This window comes from Dipteris shenzhenensis, chromosome 31 (genome assembly GCF_047967505.1).
Source record: "Dipteris shenzhenensis isolate YYH24624 ecotype China chromosome 31, Dip_SZ_1.0, whole genome shotgun sequence".
NCBI lineage: Eukaryota > Viridiplantae > Streptophyta > Polypodiopsida > Gleicheniales > Dipteridaceae > Dipteris > Dipteris shenzhenensis.
In genome coordinates, this window is record NC_141626.1 from 47,307,372 (window position 1) to 47,329,537 (window position 22,166).

The 22,166-nt window shown below is 42.9% G+C and overlaps 1 protein-coding gene across 4 annotated transcripts in view; it reads right to left on the reverse strand.

The window, feature by feature from the left end:
• Positions 1 to 244: 244 nt before the first annotated feature.
• The window catches only part of LOC147881547 (uncharacterized), a 44,779-nt gene continuing 22,857 nt past the window's right edge, over positions 245 to 22,166 (reverse strand). For 2 of the 4 annotated variants that reach the window (XM_087370102.1, XM_087370100.1), the window contains 5 exons: positions 17,853 to 17,964; positions 2,389 to 2,539; positions 1,878 to 2,063; positions 1,035 to 1,115; positions 245 to 584 (listed from right to left, as the gene is read on the reverse strand). In XM_087370102.1, the coding sequence (XP_087226228.1) occupies positions 533 to 584; positions 1,035 to 1,115; positions 1,878 to 2,063; positions 2,389 to 2,539; positions 17,853 to 17,964 (582 nt within the window). In that variant the 3' untranslated portion in view covers positions 245 to 532. Of the gene's footprint in view, positions 585 to 1,034; positions 1,116 to 1,873; positions 2,064 to 2,388; positions 2,540 to 17,852; positions 17,980 to 22,166 lie in introns of those variants that run through there. The other 2 variants (XM_087370099.1, XM_087370101.1) reach the window with 2 other exon arrangements.

The window sequence follows — 22,166 nt, forward strand, 5'->3', positions numbered from 1 at the left end:
ATTCCTACTTATTAAGTTTGAAGCATCCAAGATATTCATATGGAGTCCAGTTCGAACACAAGGCACTTGTTAGAACAGGCCAAAAAAGCAATTATATTTTAATGAGGTGAAACAAACTGTAATAACGCTTTAAGAATAGAAGTTCCAAACGTGTCCTGATCTCTACTAAAGTGGGTGTGCCAAGAAATGCCAATCGCAAATTTATTCAGCACAAGGTGAAGTTTCTTTAAATGAATGATGTCTTTTTGCTTGAAAATGTACAACTGGTCATTGTTGTACTTAGCTCCAAGCATTCCATGTCTGATAAATGTAAGAGACCTTTTACAAATTTAATTATCTTGTTGCAAAGGTATCTGACCCAATGGGTTAAGAATTTGTGCCCTTTGATAATAACTTGGCCTATGAGACATTTCTGTCGAACAAAAGGAACCTCAAAAGATCAGCCAACATCTCATGTCAAGATCTGATACAAGCATCCTTTTTACTATTGTAGAGTGCCAGAACAGTCACATGACCTGTAAACCCAGAGCCGTCAACACATCCAAGGAGAGGGGTCCACCGCCTTACCATGAACATGAAGGCCCCTGAATAACCAGCCAATAGAAAAAGTCTTTGAGTACTCGTACGCCAAATGCCACTCACGTACTTTAAATGTTTCTCATCAGATTGCACACTAAATACCTACAAAAGTCAACTCACTGGGAAATTACAAATTAAACATGCTTAAATGCAACATTTATGAAAATGTGCTTTTATTTGGTGTAGAACAAGATAAATTGCATTTTCTTTGACTACTACTTGCAATTTTAAGCATGTTGATAAGCACCACCTCCTCTTTTTAAAATCTCAATTATCCACAATTTACAAAGCCTTGAGCAAACATAAAGATCATCTTGCTTCTTTTAAAATAATGGTCAAAGAATCTTTCAGCAGCTGACAATCTTCAATGTTGAGACAGTAGTAGGAGTCACCTCCCATAAATAATATAAGAAAAAAGTAACTGTGCTAAACTTAAAGAGAGGTAGAATCCTCACCAATGCAGGTGGGGCCCAGTGGCCAAACCTGTGTCCCCCACAGTGCCCACTATATGCCCAGCTTCAATTATTTTTCCTTCCCTGCAAGTCCAAGTTTTACGAATTAATGTTTTGAAATATTAAATAATTCGTTTTTCTATCTTCCAAAGAAGTCCAAGGAGAAATGGGAAAAAGGAAAATACATATATCTTCATAAGAGTAGAATATATCCAAATACATATATCTTCATAAGACTAGAATATATGCAATCTTACAAATAAATTTTTTGAAAACCAAGCAAAGAACAAAGTAGAGAGAAAGAGAAATAAGGAAAGAGGAGGGTGAGTAAGAGACATGAGACAAAAATAAGAAGAAAAGAGATGCGGATGGTATGTTGGTCACAAGCACAAGTGAATAGAAAATTGCAGATTTCAAGAATGATCTTGAAGCTTCATTTGAGATGTCTTATGTAGGCTGTTACAGTACTATCTCGGCATTCAGCTTTGCAATACAAGCCCTCCAAAGCTTTCATCAGTTAGCAAGAAGTTCCAAACAGTCTGAGATGCAATAGGTAAGGACTGCGCCCTTTCATTAAGCTCCCGGGCTTTCACCCTTCTGCCTAATCCAACACAATGACACTTCTCTAGTTCCACGAAGCAATGAATCCTTATCCACACCAGACTAATGCACCCCCGATTCCAGCTTTGTCGCCACTAAAATTTGGTTTTTCTGTACTAAGAAGCAGTAGCTTAACCTACAACTGCACATATTCTGACATAATACTCAGACTGAACCAATCTTGCCACGTCAAATCCTGCCAGTTACATGTTCCAGATAGAGAAGGGATAGAAGAACACCACCTACTGGACACATATAGAGCTGAGATGCATCAATAAACTGGTGACTCCTTGCCCGTGATCAAGGCCCACACAGTTTCCATGCAGCCTAAATCCATCCTTCTCATAACCAATAAGAATGACTCTCCCACAAGCAGGAGCTTTTACAGGCGTTCCTTTATCTGCACCATAGTCAATTCCTTGATGGTAATACCTGCGCATCAAAATGATCTCAGTAACCCAAGTGATTAACGTAATCAGTTCTCTACTAAGCAGACTACTGTTTACAGCGCTCTTAAGTCCCTCAACAAATCCCACCTTATATTCTATTGAAAAAGTGGAAGATACACCCTCCAAGTAAAAACTTAACAAAGAAACCTTTTGTTGAGACTTGAGTCCCGATTATTTGCCATGGGGATAATATGAGTGAATCAAATAATTCATTAATGCTACTTGCTGATATCAAATAACTAAAGTCAATCACAAAGCTAAACTAGCACAGGCAAGAAAGAGGGGGCAATACGACAATTACACCATGCCTGTCAGAAAATCTTCCATTGTAATATCGGCGAACACCATATTGTGTTGTCACTTCTCCTTCGGTTGGCACTAGGAAAGGACCACACCAGTACTGTGCAGCTGTCCTTGTTGATATGCAATCTTCCACTGCATTCAGTTCTTTCCTTGTGCCTACAATATGACACTTATAAGCACATATTGTGAAATGTATGCCTACGTCTGTTAAACAAGCAAGAAGTACCTAACACAAGCCTGATACACAATTGATGTATCGTATTTGTTGCTTTGTGAAAAAACCATAATCCATATACATGCCTGCTATTTCCAAGTCAACATATATCACCCAAAACCCTGCATACAGTGCACAAATATATGAAAAAAAAGATTATTTTATATTTCTGGAAAAAAGGACATGCTTCTCTTATATGCTTCTTATGGATCATCCTGATTGCATATGATAGCGTTTTTCTGTCTGAGGAACCAAAAGGGTTCCAAATGGCCAAAAAGAGACTTTCCCAATGGCCAAATACAGACAAATATCACCCAAAACCCTGCATACATTGCACACATATACCAAAAGAAAAAATCATTTGTATTTCTGGATAAAAGGACATCCTTCACTAATACGCCTCAAGTGGATCATCTTGATTGCATATGAGAGCGTTTTTCTTTCTCAGGAACCAACAGGGTTCCAAATGGCCAAACAGAGACTGATACTTGAGAGAGAAAGAAAGAAAGAAGAAAGTTTATTAAAGTCTTCGGAAGACCGATGGGTCTATGAGACTGAAAAACCTGATACAATGAGCTGTGGTAGTGGAGCTACTAAACAAGCATCCATACCAATGCAGAATGCAAAAAAATGCAAAATGGCAGTACTAAGTCCTAAGTACAACATAGTCATATCCTGACTATATATATATATATATATATATCCATCTCAGCATCATCGTCGGCATCACCATAACCACCATCATCATCATCATCATCATCATCGTCGTCGTCCTCGTCGTCAGGCACAAGATATCAAGATGTATGAGGCTCTGGAAGTGGAGGCATGAGGTCAGCAATAGAACGACGTCGCCCCCTCAAGGGTGCAGTCTTGGTACATCTCCTGGTCGTAGCTCTGCGTCTAACCAAGGCCACTGTGCCCCCCTCGGTCGGGCTATGACTCTAAACAAGGAGGGGATGTCCCCAAGTGTGATCTGTGAGTCAACCCTCTGTCTGAGCTGTCGGGTCACAGGCTCTGGGTCACGGTCGTGTCAGGGTCTCGCCTTGAGGGAGTCTATGTGATCTTGTTGAAAGAACTCCATGATAGAGGTCTGAGAGGTATCAATCGAGGGAGAAGGCTGCTCATGTCTCCGTGCTCGGAGTATCCTATCGCTATGTTTGAGCATCTCATGAATGAAACCAGCCAAGCATCGCTGGTCTGGGTAGGGAAAGGACATGGGCCAACATCCCATAACTATCTCTGAAGAGGCAGTAGAAACGCCCTCGGATCTCATAGTAAATAGGACACCTAAAGATAAAGTGCTCCTCTGTCTCAACCTCCTGCATGTCACACAGTGTGAATATGCGCCTCTCCCTAGATAACCGCTCTGCTCAGCCGCTCTCGATACAAAGTCTATGTGAAGAGACCCGGAACTGCCCAAGGGAGATCCTCAACGAGTGGGGTAGGTGAATCTACGCGTATCCTAGTGGATCAATGAAACCCTCCACTGTGATATGTAGGAAGTGATCTCTGTAAAAGCTCATCTTCACTGGAAGATCACTCCGGCCCAACCAAGTCTGGAATGTGTGTAGCTGAGAGAGAGAGACAGAGAGAGAGAGAGAGAGAGGGGGGGGGGGGGGGAGGGGAGGGTACATCAACACTACCACCTCCTTATTTTGTATTCTCTATGAAAACACAGGAAGGCTTCCATTTCTGACTCTCCATCCCCACATCAAACAATAGTTCTCTTATGACCAAAGACAGAATATTCTTGCAACCTTGTATATGTCCTATTCGTACAAGGATGAAGTTCGTATAGGTCTAGGAGACAGCTGCTCCCTTTCTATTATGTACAAGAATCTGGCATCCAGAACTTAGTCACACAATAAACAAAAAACTATGCTTCACCTTTGGTTCTCACATCATCCTTTTAGGTTCATTCACACTTCCTTTAATTACAAAAAGAAACATGACATCTTGAGAAATTGGTGTATACTTGATTACTTCCTTTGCCTAGACCATTGTGCCACCCTCCCTCCAATTTCCTGACCTCTGCTGAGCATCTTTTCAGCCACCTCAATCTCTCTCTATCTCTTGGGGCTCTAGAGCACTCTTCTGATCCATTTCTGTCAGCCCCTGCTCCTTACTTGTTCCTCTTTTCGGATTCTTCCCATCGTTCCTCCTTGCAGCCCACATTCCTCTTGCATCGCCTCCACTCCCCTTTGTAGTTCTGTTTCCCTCAGCCCTTCTAACACCACTCCGGTGCCTCCTTCCTCTGCTTCATTGATGGCTCCTCAAGGAGCAGCTAGGCTAGAATACTTTTCTTTGGTGAGCCTTATACAGAGACCTTCTCAGAGGGGTTCAAAAGGCATCTCCTACCATTCTCTCGCCATCATGATCCCTCTTTCTCCAATAACAAGTATCAAGTTGAGATCATCACAGGCAGTTATGAGTATGGTTTCAGGCAAGCCTCATTCTTGAGGGTTGAATACCTTAGACTATGCACACGACATGCGGCACGAGTCAGCCCATGATATATATCACAAATCAGCACACGAAACATGTACATTCAGCATTGAACACATGGCACCAGCATTCCTTCACACATTGCAGGACATGTGGCATCACTTGACACATGGCAGGATGGCATGTAACAGTTGGCAGTACACGTATCACTGCTAAAAACTTTACACATGGAAGAATGGCTTTGGACAGTTGGCAGCACGCTTTTGTCACATCCTCAATCACCATTGTCATTCTCCGAACGGTTTCCACCCACTTGACTCACCACAACCTTCCAGGAGAGACCTTGCTAACACTCATTCGATGCTCGTCTCACGAACAATTGGGGATTCAAGACGCAAGCTATTCCACGCCTAGAATGAATGTTCATCTTCAAGGTACGGTGGAGCAGATGACAACTGATCATCCTAGTATTCCGTTTAGGTATTGATCTTTAAAAGGTAGCTGGCTGAATTGCAAATTCTGTTCTATGTATGACAAATCTGTCAAGTGGTAAATTCGTCACACATTTGGCAACAAAATCAAGTAATAGGGTGCCTTTTGCATCAGCATAATGGATAGAAGAAAGAAAGAAAGAAAGAAAATAAATTTTATATTAGTCTTCGGAAGACCGATGGATCTATGAGACTGAAAGAAAACCTGATACAAATCACAATAAGGGTGGAGCTACTAAACGAGCATCATCACCCGTGCTGAGTCCTAAGTCTGATCATACATAATCAAATACATCTGGGTGTGACAATGAAAAGAAAAAAAGACCGGAGCGGAGCGGAGCGGAATCCTCCGCATGTCATGTCGCCTTGGCTAGTGCATAGCTGGTGATGGGATGCTAGCGTCCGTCAAGGGGTGCTGTGCATCTCGATCTCCTGGAGGAGGCTCGACGTAAGACCAGAGCCACCGTGACTCCCGTGGGACGTGTCTCGGGTATAAACAATGATGAGAGGTCCCCCAGAGTGATCTGTGTGTCCCCTCGATGCCTCGTGTGTCGTGCTACGATCGTCGGGTCGGGGTCTCTGTCACATCTGCGGCTAGAGACTGGACGATCAATATCACTCGATGGGAAGAACTCTGTGATCTTGCTCTGAGAGGTGTCTGATGATGTGGCCAAGCCCCGTCACCTGAGTAAGTACTCTTTGTGTCAGACCCCCTCGTGAATGAAGGCCGCGAGGCATCTCTGGCGAGGAATCTGGAAAGGAGCCCGGAGCCATCTCTGAAGAGACAGTGGTAGCGACCTCAGATCTCGTAGTACAATGGGCACCTGAAAATAAAATGCTCCTCCGACTCAACCTCCTGACAGTCGCACAATGTGCATATGCGATGCTCCCTAGGGATCCCCTCTGCTATGCCGCTCTCTATGCGAAGGCGGTGTGATGATACCCGAAACTGTCCGATGGAGATCCGTAGTGAGTGAGGCATATGAAGCTCAGTGTACCCCGGTGGTGTGATGAATCCCTCCTCCGAAATACGAAGACAGTGATCTCTGTAGAAGCTCAGCTTCACTGGAAGCTCCCTCGGCTCCAACCAGGTCTTAAAGGTGTGTAGCTGCAGGAGATCCTCTCGAATGACCTGGTTGGTGTGTGGCCCGATCGGGATGGTGGGTGGGAGTACCGAAGGGGCATCCAAACTGTACTAAAAAGGAGGTATCCTATCGATGTGAAAACCTAGTCTCACAAACCATCTGTGAGTCCATGCATATCAGCATCGCTCGTCTCCCTCTGCTGCCAACCTCATGGAGGAATCGAGAGCCAACCATGGCAACCTCTATCTCCCTGATGTGCAGTCCCATATGACCTAACCCGGTGTAGATATGTGATGGTCTGAAAGGCTGCATAGCTAGAGTGGAGAAGCACCAAACTCGGCCTGAATGATATGATGTGGTACAGATGGTTTCCCCCGGATCTCATCCGTGAGAGCATAAGGATCTGCAGGCGCTCCACCCATGTCCACTCTATCTCTGACATGTCAGGTCCCTAACAAGGGTTGCCATACATACCGGCTGGTCAGACCAAGGAGTCGAAGAGAAGAGCCTTGGTCCGAGGTTCCTGGAAGTGGGAGTGCAAGCACTGTCTCTCTAGCCAAGCCAGTGAGGCATATCCCCTGCTCAGTCTGGCCAGCATCACTGGTCTCATCGTGAAGATCGGGCCGGAGAAGATGACCCCAAGTAAGTGTATGATCTCAACTGGTGACCCACCGAAAGTGAACTGCTTCCGGTGCATGTTTGCTCGAGAGGTGTTAAAGATCATGACCTTGGTCTTGCCAAGGTTGACCTCCAAATCATGGGATAAACAAAAAGCCTACAGTGCATCCAGGTGTCACTGGAGCCCCTCAGGTGTGGACGACAAGAGATATGTGAATCATTTTTATGCTGATTCATGTGCTGGTTGGATGGCTTGTGTGCCTCTGATTGAAAGCGAATTATCTTGTTTCCCATCATGCGAAGAGCTTGACTATTCAACCTTTGTCTACGTCTTAGGGTGAGCATCGGGTACATGCAAGGTGCACACATGGTGCTTGTGTTGAGATCTATCCCTTGAAAGGATGCATGTGAATCCATGCAAAGCTTGAGCTCGATCTAGGAGCCTCTAGAATCTCGACATGATGGAGGGTCCACCTGGCAGGCATGCAACACGTGCACCTGGCCACTATACTAAGAAAATAGTTGAGAATTGCTCTTTCTCTATTTAGTAATAACTCCAAGGACTCTTGTGTTAGAGATAAGTGCACACTAAGTGTACTATTTCCTAGTCTACATTTGTCTAAGTCTAAGTCTAGTCTTTATGTCTTGAGTGTGTGCCATGTGGCACTTCTACAATTATCCCATAAGCACTCTTGCTTTATGTCTTGTACTTTGGCCCATATATTCATGGGTCACATCATTGCAATCTATCAGTCTAGCTTGTGTCTTGTCTACACTCTTCTCAAGGTATTTCTTGTCTTTCAATCTTGTTATTTCATTTCCAGTTTCTAGTTCTAGTTCTTGCTTCCATATTCCAACATGGTATCAGAGCTAGGTTGATCCCTCTTCTCTCCCCTCAGTCTGCCTCTTCTCAGATCTCTCCCCCGCTGCAGATCTGCCCCTCTTCTCAGTTTTCTCCCTCTTTCTGCCCCGCCATTGCGCTCCAGATCTGCGCGCCAGATCTGTGTATTCCCGCTCCAGATCTGCGTCAGATCTGCGCTCCAGATCTGCACACCATTTCTGCCAGATCTGATCGCCAGATCTGCGCAGTTCAGCCACAGATCTGAGCGCCATTTCTGCCAGATCTGAGCGACAGATCTGCACAGTCCTGCTGTCACTTCTGCACCCGCTCCTGCATCAACGTACCTGCTGTCCGTGCGTCGTCCGTACTCCGGCCATACTCCGTACTCCGTACGCCGTCCGTACATCGTCCGTACTCAGCTGTCCGTACAGTCCGTACGACTATACGGACTCCGTACCTGCACAGGCCGACTTCTCCAGCTGCTGTTCGAAATCTGCTCCATCTTCACGGAGATCTGCGCCATCTGTTCGACCTCCTAAACTGCGCCCTTTTTTTGCACCTCTATCTCTGCCTGGGATTAAGGTACTGTGCTTTGCCTCTTTCAGTTTGCTGAGCAGTCTCTTTTTTTTGCTGGTTCCTCCTGCTTCGATGGGCTGTCATATGCTATGGCCTTGACAAAGTGGTGAGAGAACCTCTCATTTATTTCTGCAAATATTGTAAGGAATAGACACTGCCCTTGCATCCTAGCAAGAGGTAAGACCTTCCCACATGGCATCTTCCTCTCATTCTCTCATATCTATTGACAAATTCAATGGGTCCAACTTTCATACTTGGCAAATCAAAATCAAGTGCCATCTTATGAAAGAAGGTCTTTGGGACATTGTTCACCGTGCTGCTCCCGAAGGTCCCTCTGAGCAAGTTGTCACTGCCAAGAACGACAAAGCCTATGCTATCATATTGCTCGGTCTTGGAGATGATTACATTCATCACATCTCCGACATACAGTCTGCTCCTCAAGCATGGATCACTTTGGATACCCTTTTTGGAGCCCAATCTAAAAACTCTAAGATTGCACTTATGATCTCATTCTTTGATCTACATATGCAGGAAGGAGCTACTATAGCCTCTCATGTCAGTATCTTCGCAGTCTTATGGTTCAGCTTGCGTCAGTCAAGTCTCCCATCTCCGAAGACCTTGCTATTGCTGTGCTTCTCAAAAGCTTACCTGACACCTATGCTACTCTTGTCACTACCTTCAAGTATCATAATAATCCTTCTCTTGAGGGTATCATCAATGCTCTCCAAGAGGAAGAAAGAACTCAACAATGAAAGATAACTGACACTGCATTTTTAGCAAAGAAAGGAAGTTCTAAAGTAAGAAAGCCTTGCACCCATTGTGGCAAATGGAGAAGGACTGTTTCAAGGCTCATCCATGCACCATTTGTGGCCGTGATAATCACCGGGAGAGGGACTGCTACTCCAAAACCTCTACATCAGCCCTTGCATCTACCTCAGCCCATGTTGCTGCAACATCTTCATCAGCTGATCCTGTTGTTCCTTCCTCACATGATGAGAAGTGGGCTTTCTGATTACTTCTATGTCTTGTCTACCACCTTGACCACCGATGATGTAGGTCAAGGGGTTCTAGTGTCTTGGTCTTTCTATTTGTCTACAGTCAGTCTTCTGTCTATCTAGTCTTGTCTGTCTGTCTATTTGTCTATCAATCTGACTGTGTTTTGTTTTAGATCCATCTTGTCCCTACCCTTGTGGACCCATATGAGGATATCACTTGAGGAGGGGTGTCTCAGGATCTTTTGTCTGTCATGTTTTCTATCTTGTCTCTCAGTCTATCAGTCTTTATGTCTGTCTTCTAGTCTTGTCTTTCTGTCTTACTCCTAGTGTCCACTTAAGGAGGGTGTTGGAGATAAGTGCACACTAAGTGTACTATTTCCTAGTCTACATTTGTCTAAGTCTAAGTCTAGTCTTTATGTCTTAAGTGTGTGCATGTGGCACTTCTACAATTATCCCATAAGCACTCTTGCTTTATGTCTTGTACTTTGGCCCATATATTCATGGGTCACATCATTGCAATCTATCAGTCTAGCTTGTGTCTTGTCTACACTCTTCTCAAGGTATTTCTTGTCTTTCAATCTTGTTATTTCATTTCCAGTTTCTAGTTCTAGTTCTTGCTTCCATATTCCAACATCTTGGAGGAGGTTCTTGGAACGGCGGACCCGATATCCTAGCCCAATCCTACCAAATTTGCTCAAGGAAGCGATGTGCCTCAGTTTCCCACGCACATGGACCCTCAATACCATCACACGATTCACACCTATTCACAAGGCAAGAGATCCCACGAACCCAGAAAATTAAAGGATCATTATGATTGGGCATGTCATGTCCAAGATATATGCCTCAGTTCTTGACATGGAGGTCGGCCGGTATGCAAAGATGTAAGGACTCAGGGCAGAGGGGCAAGCAGGATTCCGATGTGATCACAAGACCATGGATCACGTACTTACACTCGGGAGTGTCATAGAGGAGGCCAAGGCGCGGAAGCAGAGAATCTATTGTTACTTTGTGGATTTCCGCAAAGCTTTTGATACAATGCCGCGAGCATGCCTCATTAGGCGTTTACAAGAGCTGGGTTATGGCAGGGAGATTACATGGACTGTTATCGCATTATACGAGAGGGTTTCTAATAGAGTTTGGATAGGTGGTCGATGGACAGATGACATCATGAGCACCATTGGGGTCAAACAAGGCTGCCTGCTTTCTCCGACCTTGTTTGGCCTATATATAGATGAGCTTGAGTCTTTCATGAGGACACTCCGGGGAGCTAGTTGCTCTCTTGCCGGTTCCTTGCTCCAGATTTTATTATATGCTAATGATGTGGTGCTCTTATTTGCATCCGTCAAGGGGCTCCAGAGACATCTAGATGCACTGCTGACTTTTTGTGACTTGAAGATCAACCTAGGTAAAACCAAGGTCATGATCTTCAATACCTCTCGAGCAGCTATACACAGGGAGCAGTTTACTTTTGACTGGGAACCGGTTGAGATTGTTTCTTCATATACGAATCTGGGGGTTCTATTTTCTGGCCCTATTCTTATCTTCATCCACTAAGGAGCTCCAGAGACATCTAGATGCACTGCTGACTTTTTGTGATTCACATGACTTGAAGGTCAACCTAGGTAAAACCAAGGTCATGATCTTCAATACCTCTCGAGCAACTGTACATAGGAAGCAGTTTACTTTTGACTGGGCACCGGTTGAGATTCTTTCTTCATATACATATCTGGGGGTTCTATTTTTTTGCCCTATTTTCACGATGAGACCAACGATGCAAGCCTGAGTGAGTAGAGGATACGCCTCCCTTGCCCGATTGGAGAGACAATGCTTCCACTCACATTTCCAAGACCCACGGACCAAGGTTCTTCTCTTCGACTCCTTGGTCCGACCTACAGGCATGTACGATGGCCCTTGTTGGGGGCTAGACCTCTCTGATACGGAGTGGACTCAAGTGGAGAGACTATGGATACTCTTGTTATCACAGATGATCCGCAGTAAGACGTCAATTCCTCATCGGATTATTCAAGGTGAGTTCGAGGCATCTCCATTGCAGTTAGATGGGGCGTTCCAGACTATCACTTATCTATACCGAGTGCGGGACTATGACTCTTGTGTTGCAGGGTGACGCAGGTTACCTTGGTTGGCAATGTCCTTGTCTATGGCATTAGCAGCTCAGGGTGATCTAGATGCTGGTATGCGCACACATGCAGATGGTTCGAGCGGCTGGGTTTCCATATAGACAAGCTACCACCTTTCTAGTGCTCCGTTTGTCCCATTTCGGGGCAACAAGTTCAACCCAATCATCCGGGAGGATCTATTACACCTACACACATTCAGGACCTAGTTGGCACAGACAGGGCTGCTAGTGAAGCTCAGCTTCTATAGGGACCATTGCCTATGCAGTTCTGAGGAGGGGTTCATCGTCCCACCAGGGTACACTCAAATCTACCTACCACACTCTCTTAGGATTGCCATTGGGCAGTTCCATGTTTCATCACACCGACTCCATATCGAAAGTGGACGAACAGTGGGGATACTCAGAGAGAGTCATATCTGCACACTGTGTGATCAGCACGAGGTCGAGTCAGAGGAGCACTTCGCCTTCCGTTGCCCAGTCTACTATGAGATTCATGGACGGTATCACTGCCTTTTCAGAGACGGCTTCAAGACTCCTCTCATACCCAGACCAAACGTGCCTTGCGGCTTTCATCCATGAGGCGGTCCGACATGGAGAGCGTCTCATCAGATCACAGAGACAGGGACATGAGACCTTATTAGACCCATCTCAGAGTGTGATCACAGAGTTCTTCCAACCTCGACACACTCGACATAGGACAGATGCACATATCACACTCATTGACATCTCATCTATGTTTAGACCTAGGATACATCCGACTAGGGTTACTCTGGCACTTGTTAGGCGTAGAGCCGCTACTAGGAGATCACCATCGGCCACACTTCCAAATAGTGGACAACGATCTATCATGGGGGTTTTTGCCTGCACAACCTAGTCCGTCACTAGGCTTGCCTTGACGCTTCATGCCACATGCGTGCTATATGGTATTGCATTTACTATGGTGACAGATGATCATGACATTGACTATGTCCTGCACAGTTCTCTAGCATGGTTATGATGCTCAATTCGTAGCTCCACCCTTTTGCTCCATTGTAACGAGTTTTCTATCAGTCTCATAGACCCATCAGTCTTTAGTAGACTTTGATAAACTTCTTTCTTTCTCTCTTCTCTATTCTTTGACTTTGAATTAGATATTTGCAAAGCTCGTGTTGTGGCTTGAAAATCTTATTTTTTATTGTTTTCTTAGGTTAGCTTGGGATCCATGGATGTATGCAACTATTTCCATGGAATCGTCTTCTTCTCTTGAGATGTCTCAACAACAAACTGGCGTCCCAGCACCATCTATACAAATGGTACAAACTTGGCCGACCTTTTAATGAGGCCTTTCCCAAAGACTTTCACTTGCTAGACTACTAATCCAATCATTCAATCCACAAGACAAGGGATACCACAACTACTGGGCCCTTATGGTTGGTATAACAAGACACAAAAGTGTCAAGAAGCTGAATCGGCATGAGCATGGTGCTCAATAGTGCGAATAGAGAAAGCAAGGAAATGAGATCCTGCCACCCATTCTGACTTACTCAGCTTCTTTATGCCACATGAGCCTAACTAACTAATGACTACTCTCTGACCCCTGAAGTTCCTAACCAAGGCACTCCCCTAGACGTAAATATCACATCACATCACTATTATAGGAACATATCCTCCTAATTTGAACAACAATTGTTGATATTATTGAATCACTACAATTCCTTAAACATTAAGAATACTTTCTAGCTTATGTGAAGCATTGAAGGTCCAATCCAATCTACAAGAATCTCCTCTACTACCAGTCTATCAATTTCAAGTAGCCCTTTCTTTAACCACCAAACTTGAAATATTTGATGTACTCTCTACATCCTTCTCGTAAGGCCATTCCTATGGACTATTGCAAACAGTCCACAATATCTTGAAAACAACTTATGGCATTTGCCAGTCTTTAAAATTTCAGAGGATTCAAGTACTCTCAAATAAAGTCTCACCTTCTTCAAACTGAACTTTTTATCTATGTGGATTCACATAGCTTGTAGTTCTATCTTGAGTCACCTATAAATGGTGGTGCTCTAGACTGAAATTCATTCATCAACATGAGTGGACTATTGCCCATTGTAAAATGCTTTGAACTATTATAGAGAAACTCTAAAATTGAGAGGTACTCTTCACAATTTATCTTCCTTTTACTTCACAAATGAGCATAGCATGCTTCCAAAATCTGATTGGCACGTTCTATCTAACTATCTAACTAGCAATAATCAGGAGTGCTCATATTCAACTTTGTTTTGAACTTATGAAAGACAACCCTCCAAAAATAACTATCAAACTTGCTTTCATCGGTACTAACAGTATCAGGTAGTAAACCATATAACTTGAAGACATATTAGACAAACAATCGTGCAATTCCAAGTTTTTCCTAGCTCAAATAAAATGAGTCATCTTGGTCAATCTACAGAGTATTACCTATACAAAGTCGTGACTTTTGTGCATTCTAGGTAACAATACGATCCATAGAGATACAAGAGTTTTCCAATGGATGAAGCAAGCCACAATTTAAGATGCTCTACTTTATTTACTTGCCACTTTTGGCACTTAACACCATAGCTGTGGACATCAAAATACCAATGCTTTGTTGAAATAAAGAGTCTCCTGGAGTTGTGAACAAATTATATAGAAGAAAGTTTAAACCCAAAGGACATCTTACTACTTTTGTGCACCTTTTCTTTTTCAAATCAAGGTCTTGCTTTTTAGATAGAGTGTAGTAAAATCAAATGTTTTAAGTAAGACTGGAGTATACTTCTCTTCTACACTATGAGAGAGGTTTAAAAGCTGCATGATTAGTATAACTTCCACTAAATCATTCAAAATACATTTTAAATCTACTAGAACCCTCAGCCTCCTAAACAACTTTCTCCAAATTCATGGACAGTTGGTAATATTTCCATTGGCCTTGAAGCAATAACTCAATCACTTTGAGACAGACTTGGGTTGCAAATGAACCCAAAAAACTTACAAAAGTCTTGATGTTTCAAAATCAAATCCTTTTGAGGTATTAAACAATTAGCATACGTCTTTGCCAATGATTTAACCTCTCCTAGTAGAGATTGCAAATAAAACTTTTTATAGCTGAAGACAAAATTATTTGAGCATTTGTCTACATAAGAAATCACAAATTTTTGCTGTAATTTACCCAAGGATATCTCGTCCTCTGAAGAATGAGAGCTACCACTATTAGAGGTGTGAACCAAAGGAGCTTCTAGTAGTTTTGAAGCAACTAGATTCAAAACTATTGATTTCGAATATGATAAGAGACCTTCGACCCCTAAAGATTCTTCTACTTGGATAGAAAATTTCTCTATGGCTTTTAATAGGCATGAATCCTTAGGAGAAGAAAGTCAAAATTTTGTGCTCATTGTTCAATGGTTGATTTCCATTATTGAAGGTGTCATGGACTGCATTACGTTGACATCTTTGACCTTGTTTTATATTTTTCTTCCTATATTCATTCTCATAACGTCCCATTTTTTCCCCAATAAGTACATTTCTCCCTTTTGTAGGACTTAGTTCCACTGCTTAAACTTTGTGCATTATGGCTGGCATATGCATCGCAACCACCCCCTCTTCTTGGATGAGAGGAATGAGAATTTGATGCATTCTTGAAAACCTTACCCTTGCCTTTGCCTTGCCCATGGCCGCAAAATCTTGATCATTGCCATGGCCTCCATCCACGTGTTGCATGGGTTGCTCTTCCTAGTAGAGGCATTTCCTGATATGAAGTTATCTTATCCTACTCAATCAAAATCTCTCACTCCACTGAACTTTTCCTTTACATGAGACACATTATCTCAAGTCATGCCCGCAAATAAATGCTATCCCAAATACTATTAGAGAAGTAACTAAAAATCACAGTAGTACCTCTACAAAAGGTGCAAAAACCAGATGTGAAATTCGCCAAAACCTCAAATGTCACCCTGAATTGCAAAAGCCTTTACCAAACACCTCAAACTACTTTGAGTGTATGTAGTACACAAAATGCAAAAGCTCCTTGTTTTTTACCACAAAATGCCCACAAATGTGAACTCATACAAGCCACTAAGGGCTGCAGGGCTCACTAAGGCCCTTGCTGAAAGCTAAAGTGCTAAGCTAGTGAACAAAGTAGTAGAGTAGCAAAAATCCAGGAGAGTGAGGTGCTCAGAGAGCCCAATAGCGACACCAGGAGAAGAAGTGATCATAGTCCGCCATAGCAGCATGTCAACACACACACACACACATTGACCCAACTCTTTTGGTTAATATGCCAACTCTCACACCACCTTTCACAAACCGCCGTAACTCAAGAGAGATCTGAAGAGGCAGCCCACTCCCCTACAAAGATGGGCGATCCTATTTGTGACTCCACAGAAAATCCCATATGCCTTTTAGGCTGGCTTATGTATGGCTGCCTCACTACCTCTACGAACTTACTATCACTTGGAATTGCAACTAAAAACTTGATAGCAATAAACCACAAATCAAATCTCCACATTAGTAAGAACGCATCTCTAATGATGTGATCTCTTCCAAGATAAAACTTATTGCACCATGTCATATATCATTGCCTTCATATCAAGTAGCATAGCCACCACCACCCCAACGCTTTACCAGTTATGTACAAGGATATACAAGCACTATAGAAGACTACGACAATTTGTTTCATAATATGTCTTATATATAGACACACCACTTCAAGATGGTGGATCGCTTCTATTTTTCCATTCAACCCTAGCAGTATGATCTCAACAGCTTGATCTCACCTGTAGAATGGTTATAGCCAGTAAAGGGATCTCTCTGTGACACCGATCCCCCAAAGGATCTTGATCCCATCAATAGAATTGTTGAGCCAATGCATCTATGAGTTCAGAGTTCTCCATCGTTAGTAGTGGCAGGAGGTGCCAAAACATCATGCTACTTCTTGAAGATAGTCACCAAATGATAGGACATAGGAGTCCCTTGGCTCACTAGGGGTTCCTAGACCAGCTGAGATAGATGTGTACTGCGCCAAGATACCTTAGATGGGCACTTTTGGAAGGAGAAAGACCACTGTAATTCTCATGTAGTTGCCTTGTTAGTCAAAACAAGGACACAAATTCAATGTCAACTATGTTTAACAAGAGGCTCGAACTCACCATTTAAGCATAAAGAATAGTGCAGGTTAATAACCTCACACAAGTCATGCAAGATTTGAAACATCACCTCCATCGTGCATAGAAAGGACTAGCTTTTTCCACATCCACTCTGGCATCATCAATGCCTACTAGTGGGTGCAAAACCCTTGCTTAACTGCTTTCATGTGCAATTTGAACAGTTTTCTGTAGTGCTGGGTTTAAATCTGGGATAACTCACTGCACAAACTCCCAGAGCTCACTGCACAAACCAGTAGCTTGGCGTATTAGCAGACTCACTCATGACTAAAGCTGGTACTTAAGGCTAAGCATACTCGAGTTATCGTCGACATTTTCTGTGTATATGCCCCAGTTGCTTGTAAAAAGAAGATAACCTCATTTTAGGCTCTCCGAAAAAAACATATCCAAGCAAGAAACTTAGAAAGATAGCTAACAGATAAATGTGCTGCTAAAAGAATGCTAACAAGAGATGATTGTCTGTTTGCAACCCCATAATGAGCTTTATCACATCAGCCACAGGAAACTAGAGATTGTCCGTGACATTCTGGACAGTAATTCAGACGACACTGGCAGAGGAGGGTGAGCTAGGGGTTAGCGACCTTTGAAACTTTAAATTCAAACTTGGTCATAGTGCTTTTCTCATGCAGCTAGTACAGAAATCTCTGGTGATAAGTTTAAGTCTACTGCACTAGCTTACCTCAGTAGCAGAAAGATCAAAGAATCTATCACATTTACCTATTACTTTCCTAGTAATGGTTTCTTCAGCCTTCAACTTTCTTTAAATAGACAGAAAAACAGACCTTTTAGGGTGCAAAGATGACCAATTCTGTTTAGAAAAAGCATCAAGCCTCTATAAAGAGGCTTGCAAGTTTTTACTTGAAATGCATTGACCATGTGCATAAAACAAAAAGTGTATATCCCCCCTATACCTGAAATGCTGGACTTTGCTTCACTGAACCACAGTGATTCCACTGGGTAATCTTCTGCCATCACTTCCACAACTCCATGGAATTTCTTATGCCTTGCATCTCTTAACTCTACCTGCCACAATGGACCCTGAACATAGTTAGAAAGGCAGAAGAGAAGAACATGGAAACCTGTCTGTTCAGATCCGGTGTTCAAAGACATAGTTGAGCTAGTTTTCCACAGTAAATCATTAAACATACACAGAGATTTAACTTTACTTCTTACAAGACGCAAACAAGGCGGGGTCCCACTTTAGAATGTGTAAAAACCCAATGATGCTCCACTTGATAATACCAGGAATAAGATCTCGTTCCATTATTATATTTATTTACACGTGTAGTAACGAGAGAGAGAGAGGGGGGGGCCGGGGGGGGGCAGGGGGGGAGAGACAGAGACAGAGACAGAGAGAGACTGTGTGTGTTTGTGCGCACGCACATGTGTTAACCCTTGTGTATGAGACAAGATTCACATGTGGTGGCCACCTCCTCATCCATACATAACATGTATGCATACATATACCATCTAATGGGATGATTAGATCTGTCTTATCTAAGTCCATAATCCCATAAACCATGAAGATACCTGCAAAGTCTTCTAGCTGCATACATAGCGTGTATGCATACATATACCATCTAATGGGATGATTAGATCTGTCTGATCTAAGTTGATAATCCCATAAACCATGAAGATACCTGCAAACTTTTCTAGCTACATCTAGAATGAGCCTTTTTTAGATTCTGCGTAGATTGACTTAGAACACCAACTGAATAGGACATGTCAGGTCTAGTAATATCAAATAAATCGAACTGCTGTACACTAAATTTTAGTTTGTGTAAAAGGGCGTTATGGAGTCCAGAGGAAGAGGGAGAGCCTTGTGAACTTCGGGGTGTGATCAAAATCTGGGAAATAGCGTAAGTTGCTGGGGAGTTATGTTATTAAATGTGGGGTACAATGGTTAGGTGATATAGGGGATTAAGGCATGATGTAAATGAAATCAAAAGAAAACGTCTAGATAATAAGGTGATGGGGAGGAGGATTCGACAGGGGAAGAGAAGTTGTGGGAAGAAAAGGACACTTGAGGGAATGTAGAAAGGGGAGTTTTTTTGCTTAATGTAAAAAAAGGTGTCAGGACATTTCGGTCAAAGGGGCTCTCTTTTTCCTTCATCCTTGCTTTTGATGATCAGAGAATACAGCTCTAAGCTGAAAATAAAATTCTGTTACACCACCAATGGGTTGTCTGTATTGCTGAGAATCTATATCTGATGATTTCTCATAAGCTGAAGGCTTAATGTTTGACTCCGTAGGATAGGCAAGGATTTGCAATCATCCATGTAAAACGTTCTCGACCTTTTGGGTGTACTTGCCTTGAGTCAACATAATACCATGTGTATCTGTCCGTATTTCTATGCCGAGAAAATAATGGAGGTCTCTCCTGTCCTTCATGTCAAACTGTGATGTGAGCGACCTTCCACTTCTAAAATGAGCTTGCCAGAGCAATGATTGTTCTGACAGTTGTCATTTTTGCAACTAATACAAAAATGTCTTCATAGTCCATGCCGTATTCTTATGCATAACATTTAGCAGCAAGTCTGCTTTGCACTTGTCAATGGTACAATGTCGATTCAATTTCACTTTGCAAACCCACTTGCATCTAATGGGCTTCTTTGTCGAAGATCCCAAGATTAAATCTTGATGAAAGCATTGTATTCCTCATCCATGACACGTTGTCATTCATGTACTTGAATTGCTTCTGGAAAAATGCAAGTTCGTCAATTTCTTTTGTGATGAAAAGCAAAATTAGTTATATAGGTCTATCTTTCAGATTCTCTCAACTAGCAAGAAGATCTCCTAGTATTTGAACTTTCTGGTATGTCAACAATAACTATGGTGGCTGCAGTGTCAACAATTTTCAGCATTTTCTGCTTGCCTTCACTATGTGTGGTCACTGTAGAGTGAGCAATGTCTAACTATGTTGGTGAGATTATTTTTTAAATTGCTTGAATTGAAGACAAAGTAGCCGATGAAACTGTTTACAGGTTGATCAAAGTATCATGAAGTTTCATCAATGATGACATATCTAGAGAGTATCATCCTTTTTATCAATAGATCGTACAATATGCTTTGTATTCTTTTGAATATCCTGTGAAGGCACATTGATGGACTTAACATCACTTTTATTCTGAAGTTGATCATAAGCTAGTGAGCCAAATATTCTTAAATGATCAACTAAGGAGTAAATACGTGAAACTGCCTCTTCTAGTGTCATGTTCTGTAAACTAGCAATAGGACTCTATTTGTCAGATATACAACTGTTTCTTATACTTCTGGCCTGGAATGTTCTTTTCATCAAGTATACACCGTGTTGATTTGCAATCACTCTATTTTTCCTTTTTGCTACTCCATTTTTCTACCAAGACACGTGACAGACCCACCAATGTGTTGATGCAGAGATGAGGATTGGGGATCTTTCCTTCATGTTAGCCAAAACAGGGACAACCAAGTGGGATGACAATAGCACTTGTTTGACGAAGAGCTATTGCGAGGAGACTACAGCAGACCACACAGATTTATCATGGTTTTCATTCATCCACAACACCGATCACCATTGGAGCCTTTGTCGACCGAGACCCTCTTAACCATTCTCAGCTGCCCAGTGGACGTGGTTCCTCAAACAGCATTTAAAGGACAATCACAGTGATAACGCATTGCAGATTTATCTCCATGGGTTCAGATGTTTAGTACTTGTATTTGCATTTGTCTTATGTCACATGTGCAGATGCCCGCTTAGGGGCTCCACCCCTTCAACTCATTCTATCCGGTTTTTCCAGTCACATAGACCCTTGGGTCTTTCGAAGACTTTTAATGAACTCTCTCAGCTCATACAAGCACAAAGGAGAGCACATGAGGGACAAGCCAAGCCCAGTCAGAGCACCATCATGGATTTTTTCTTTGGGATCAAATGCAGGAGAGAGCCAGAGGACACGACTCACCAGATTGGACCCCGAGTGGACATCACATGAGGGCTGCAAACATATCCTCTATTTTCGATGTAGGAGACAAACCACTAGAGTGACGATAGAACTTGTCAAACAACGAGCCACATCACAAGGCTACAGAGGAGGCGGGATAGACCCAGACGGGCTGAGAGCAACAGTTGCCTTCTATCATTGATTTTCTTTCTCGACACAAGCCCTTGCCAGATCCTCAACCACTATTAGACGAGCTCCTCTTGTCTCTCCTCAATCGTCTAGTCATGTTGGTCCCAAAGACAGCATACACAAGTCCAACCACTTAGAAACACATGAGCAGTTGATAGACGACCAGGGATTCACCTTGGTGTTTGCTCCCCCTTTGTGGGTTTCTCTCTCAGCAATAGCATGATGCACTACTTTCAGCATTGGGTAAGGGTGCCCATTTTAGTGGCCCCACCCTTAGGTTTCATTGTATCTAGTTTCTTTTCAATCTCGTACCCTTTGGTCTTTCATAGACGTTAATAAACTCTCTCTCTCTCTTTCTCTCTTTCTCTCTCACAGCTTCTTTAAAATGCCTCTCATAGCCCTGTTTGGAGTCATTTTGGCTCCCTCTTGAAGCCTCTTCATCGATCTTTCTCCTGAGCTTCTCCATCGGCCTTTTCCATGGTTCTACACACTATATCAGGAAGCATTTGAGAAAAAAACAGGAGCTCACTTCAGTCCAAATGGCAAAGGGAGACAAAGGAGATAAGGAAAGAGAGAGACCCAACAACAAAAAAGAGGATATACATCAAAGGCAACAACTCACGCTTGAGGATGTCAATAAACGCAGCAATCTGAGTGGCCTACAAGTGGACAACTCTACCATACAAAAGGCAACCACCAAGATTTCCACGCAAGCAATCTCCACATCAGCCTCTACATCAACTTCCACCTCCATATCAGCTCCCGCCTCCACATCAGCTCCCACTTCGACCCTCACATCATCATCACCATCGTTGACAGCAGCTTCTTTCTCGCTATCCACTCCATCCATGGGGGGGTCAGATTGGATCAAGGGGTCAGGTCTTACAACAGCATCATCATTAGGGACTGCTTATGGTGCCTCAACTGAGTACGTTCTTGGGTGTTGGAAGCAATGGAAGCACAATGGAGAAAAACGAGATGCTCTAAAAAACTGAAGTGTGAAGGCTCAAGGGTGAGCCAACATAACAAAACCCTAGAGCTAACTGTCCTAACTGACCTAGATGGTACATAAACTAACTGTACCAATAGTCCTAACTGACTATAACTAGGCCTACAAGG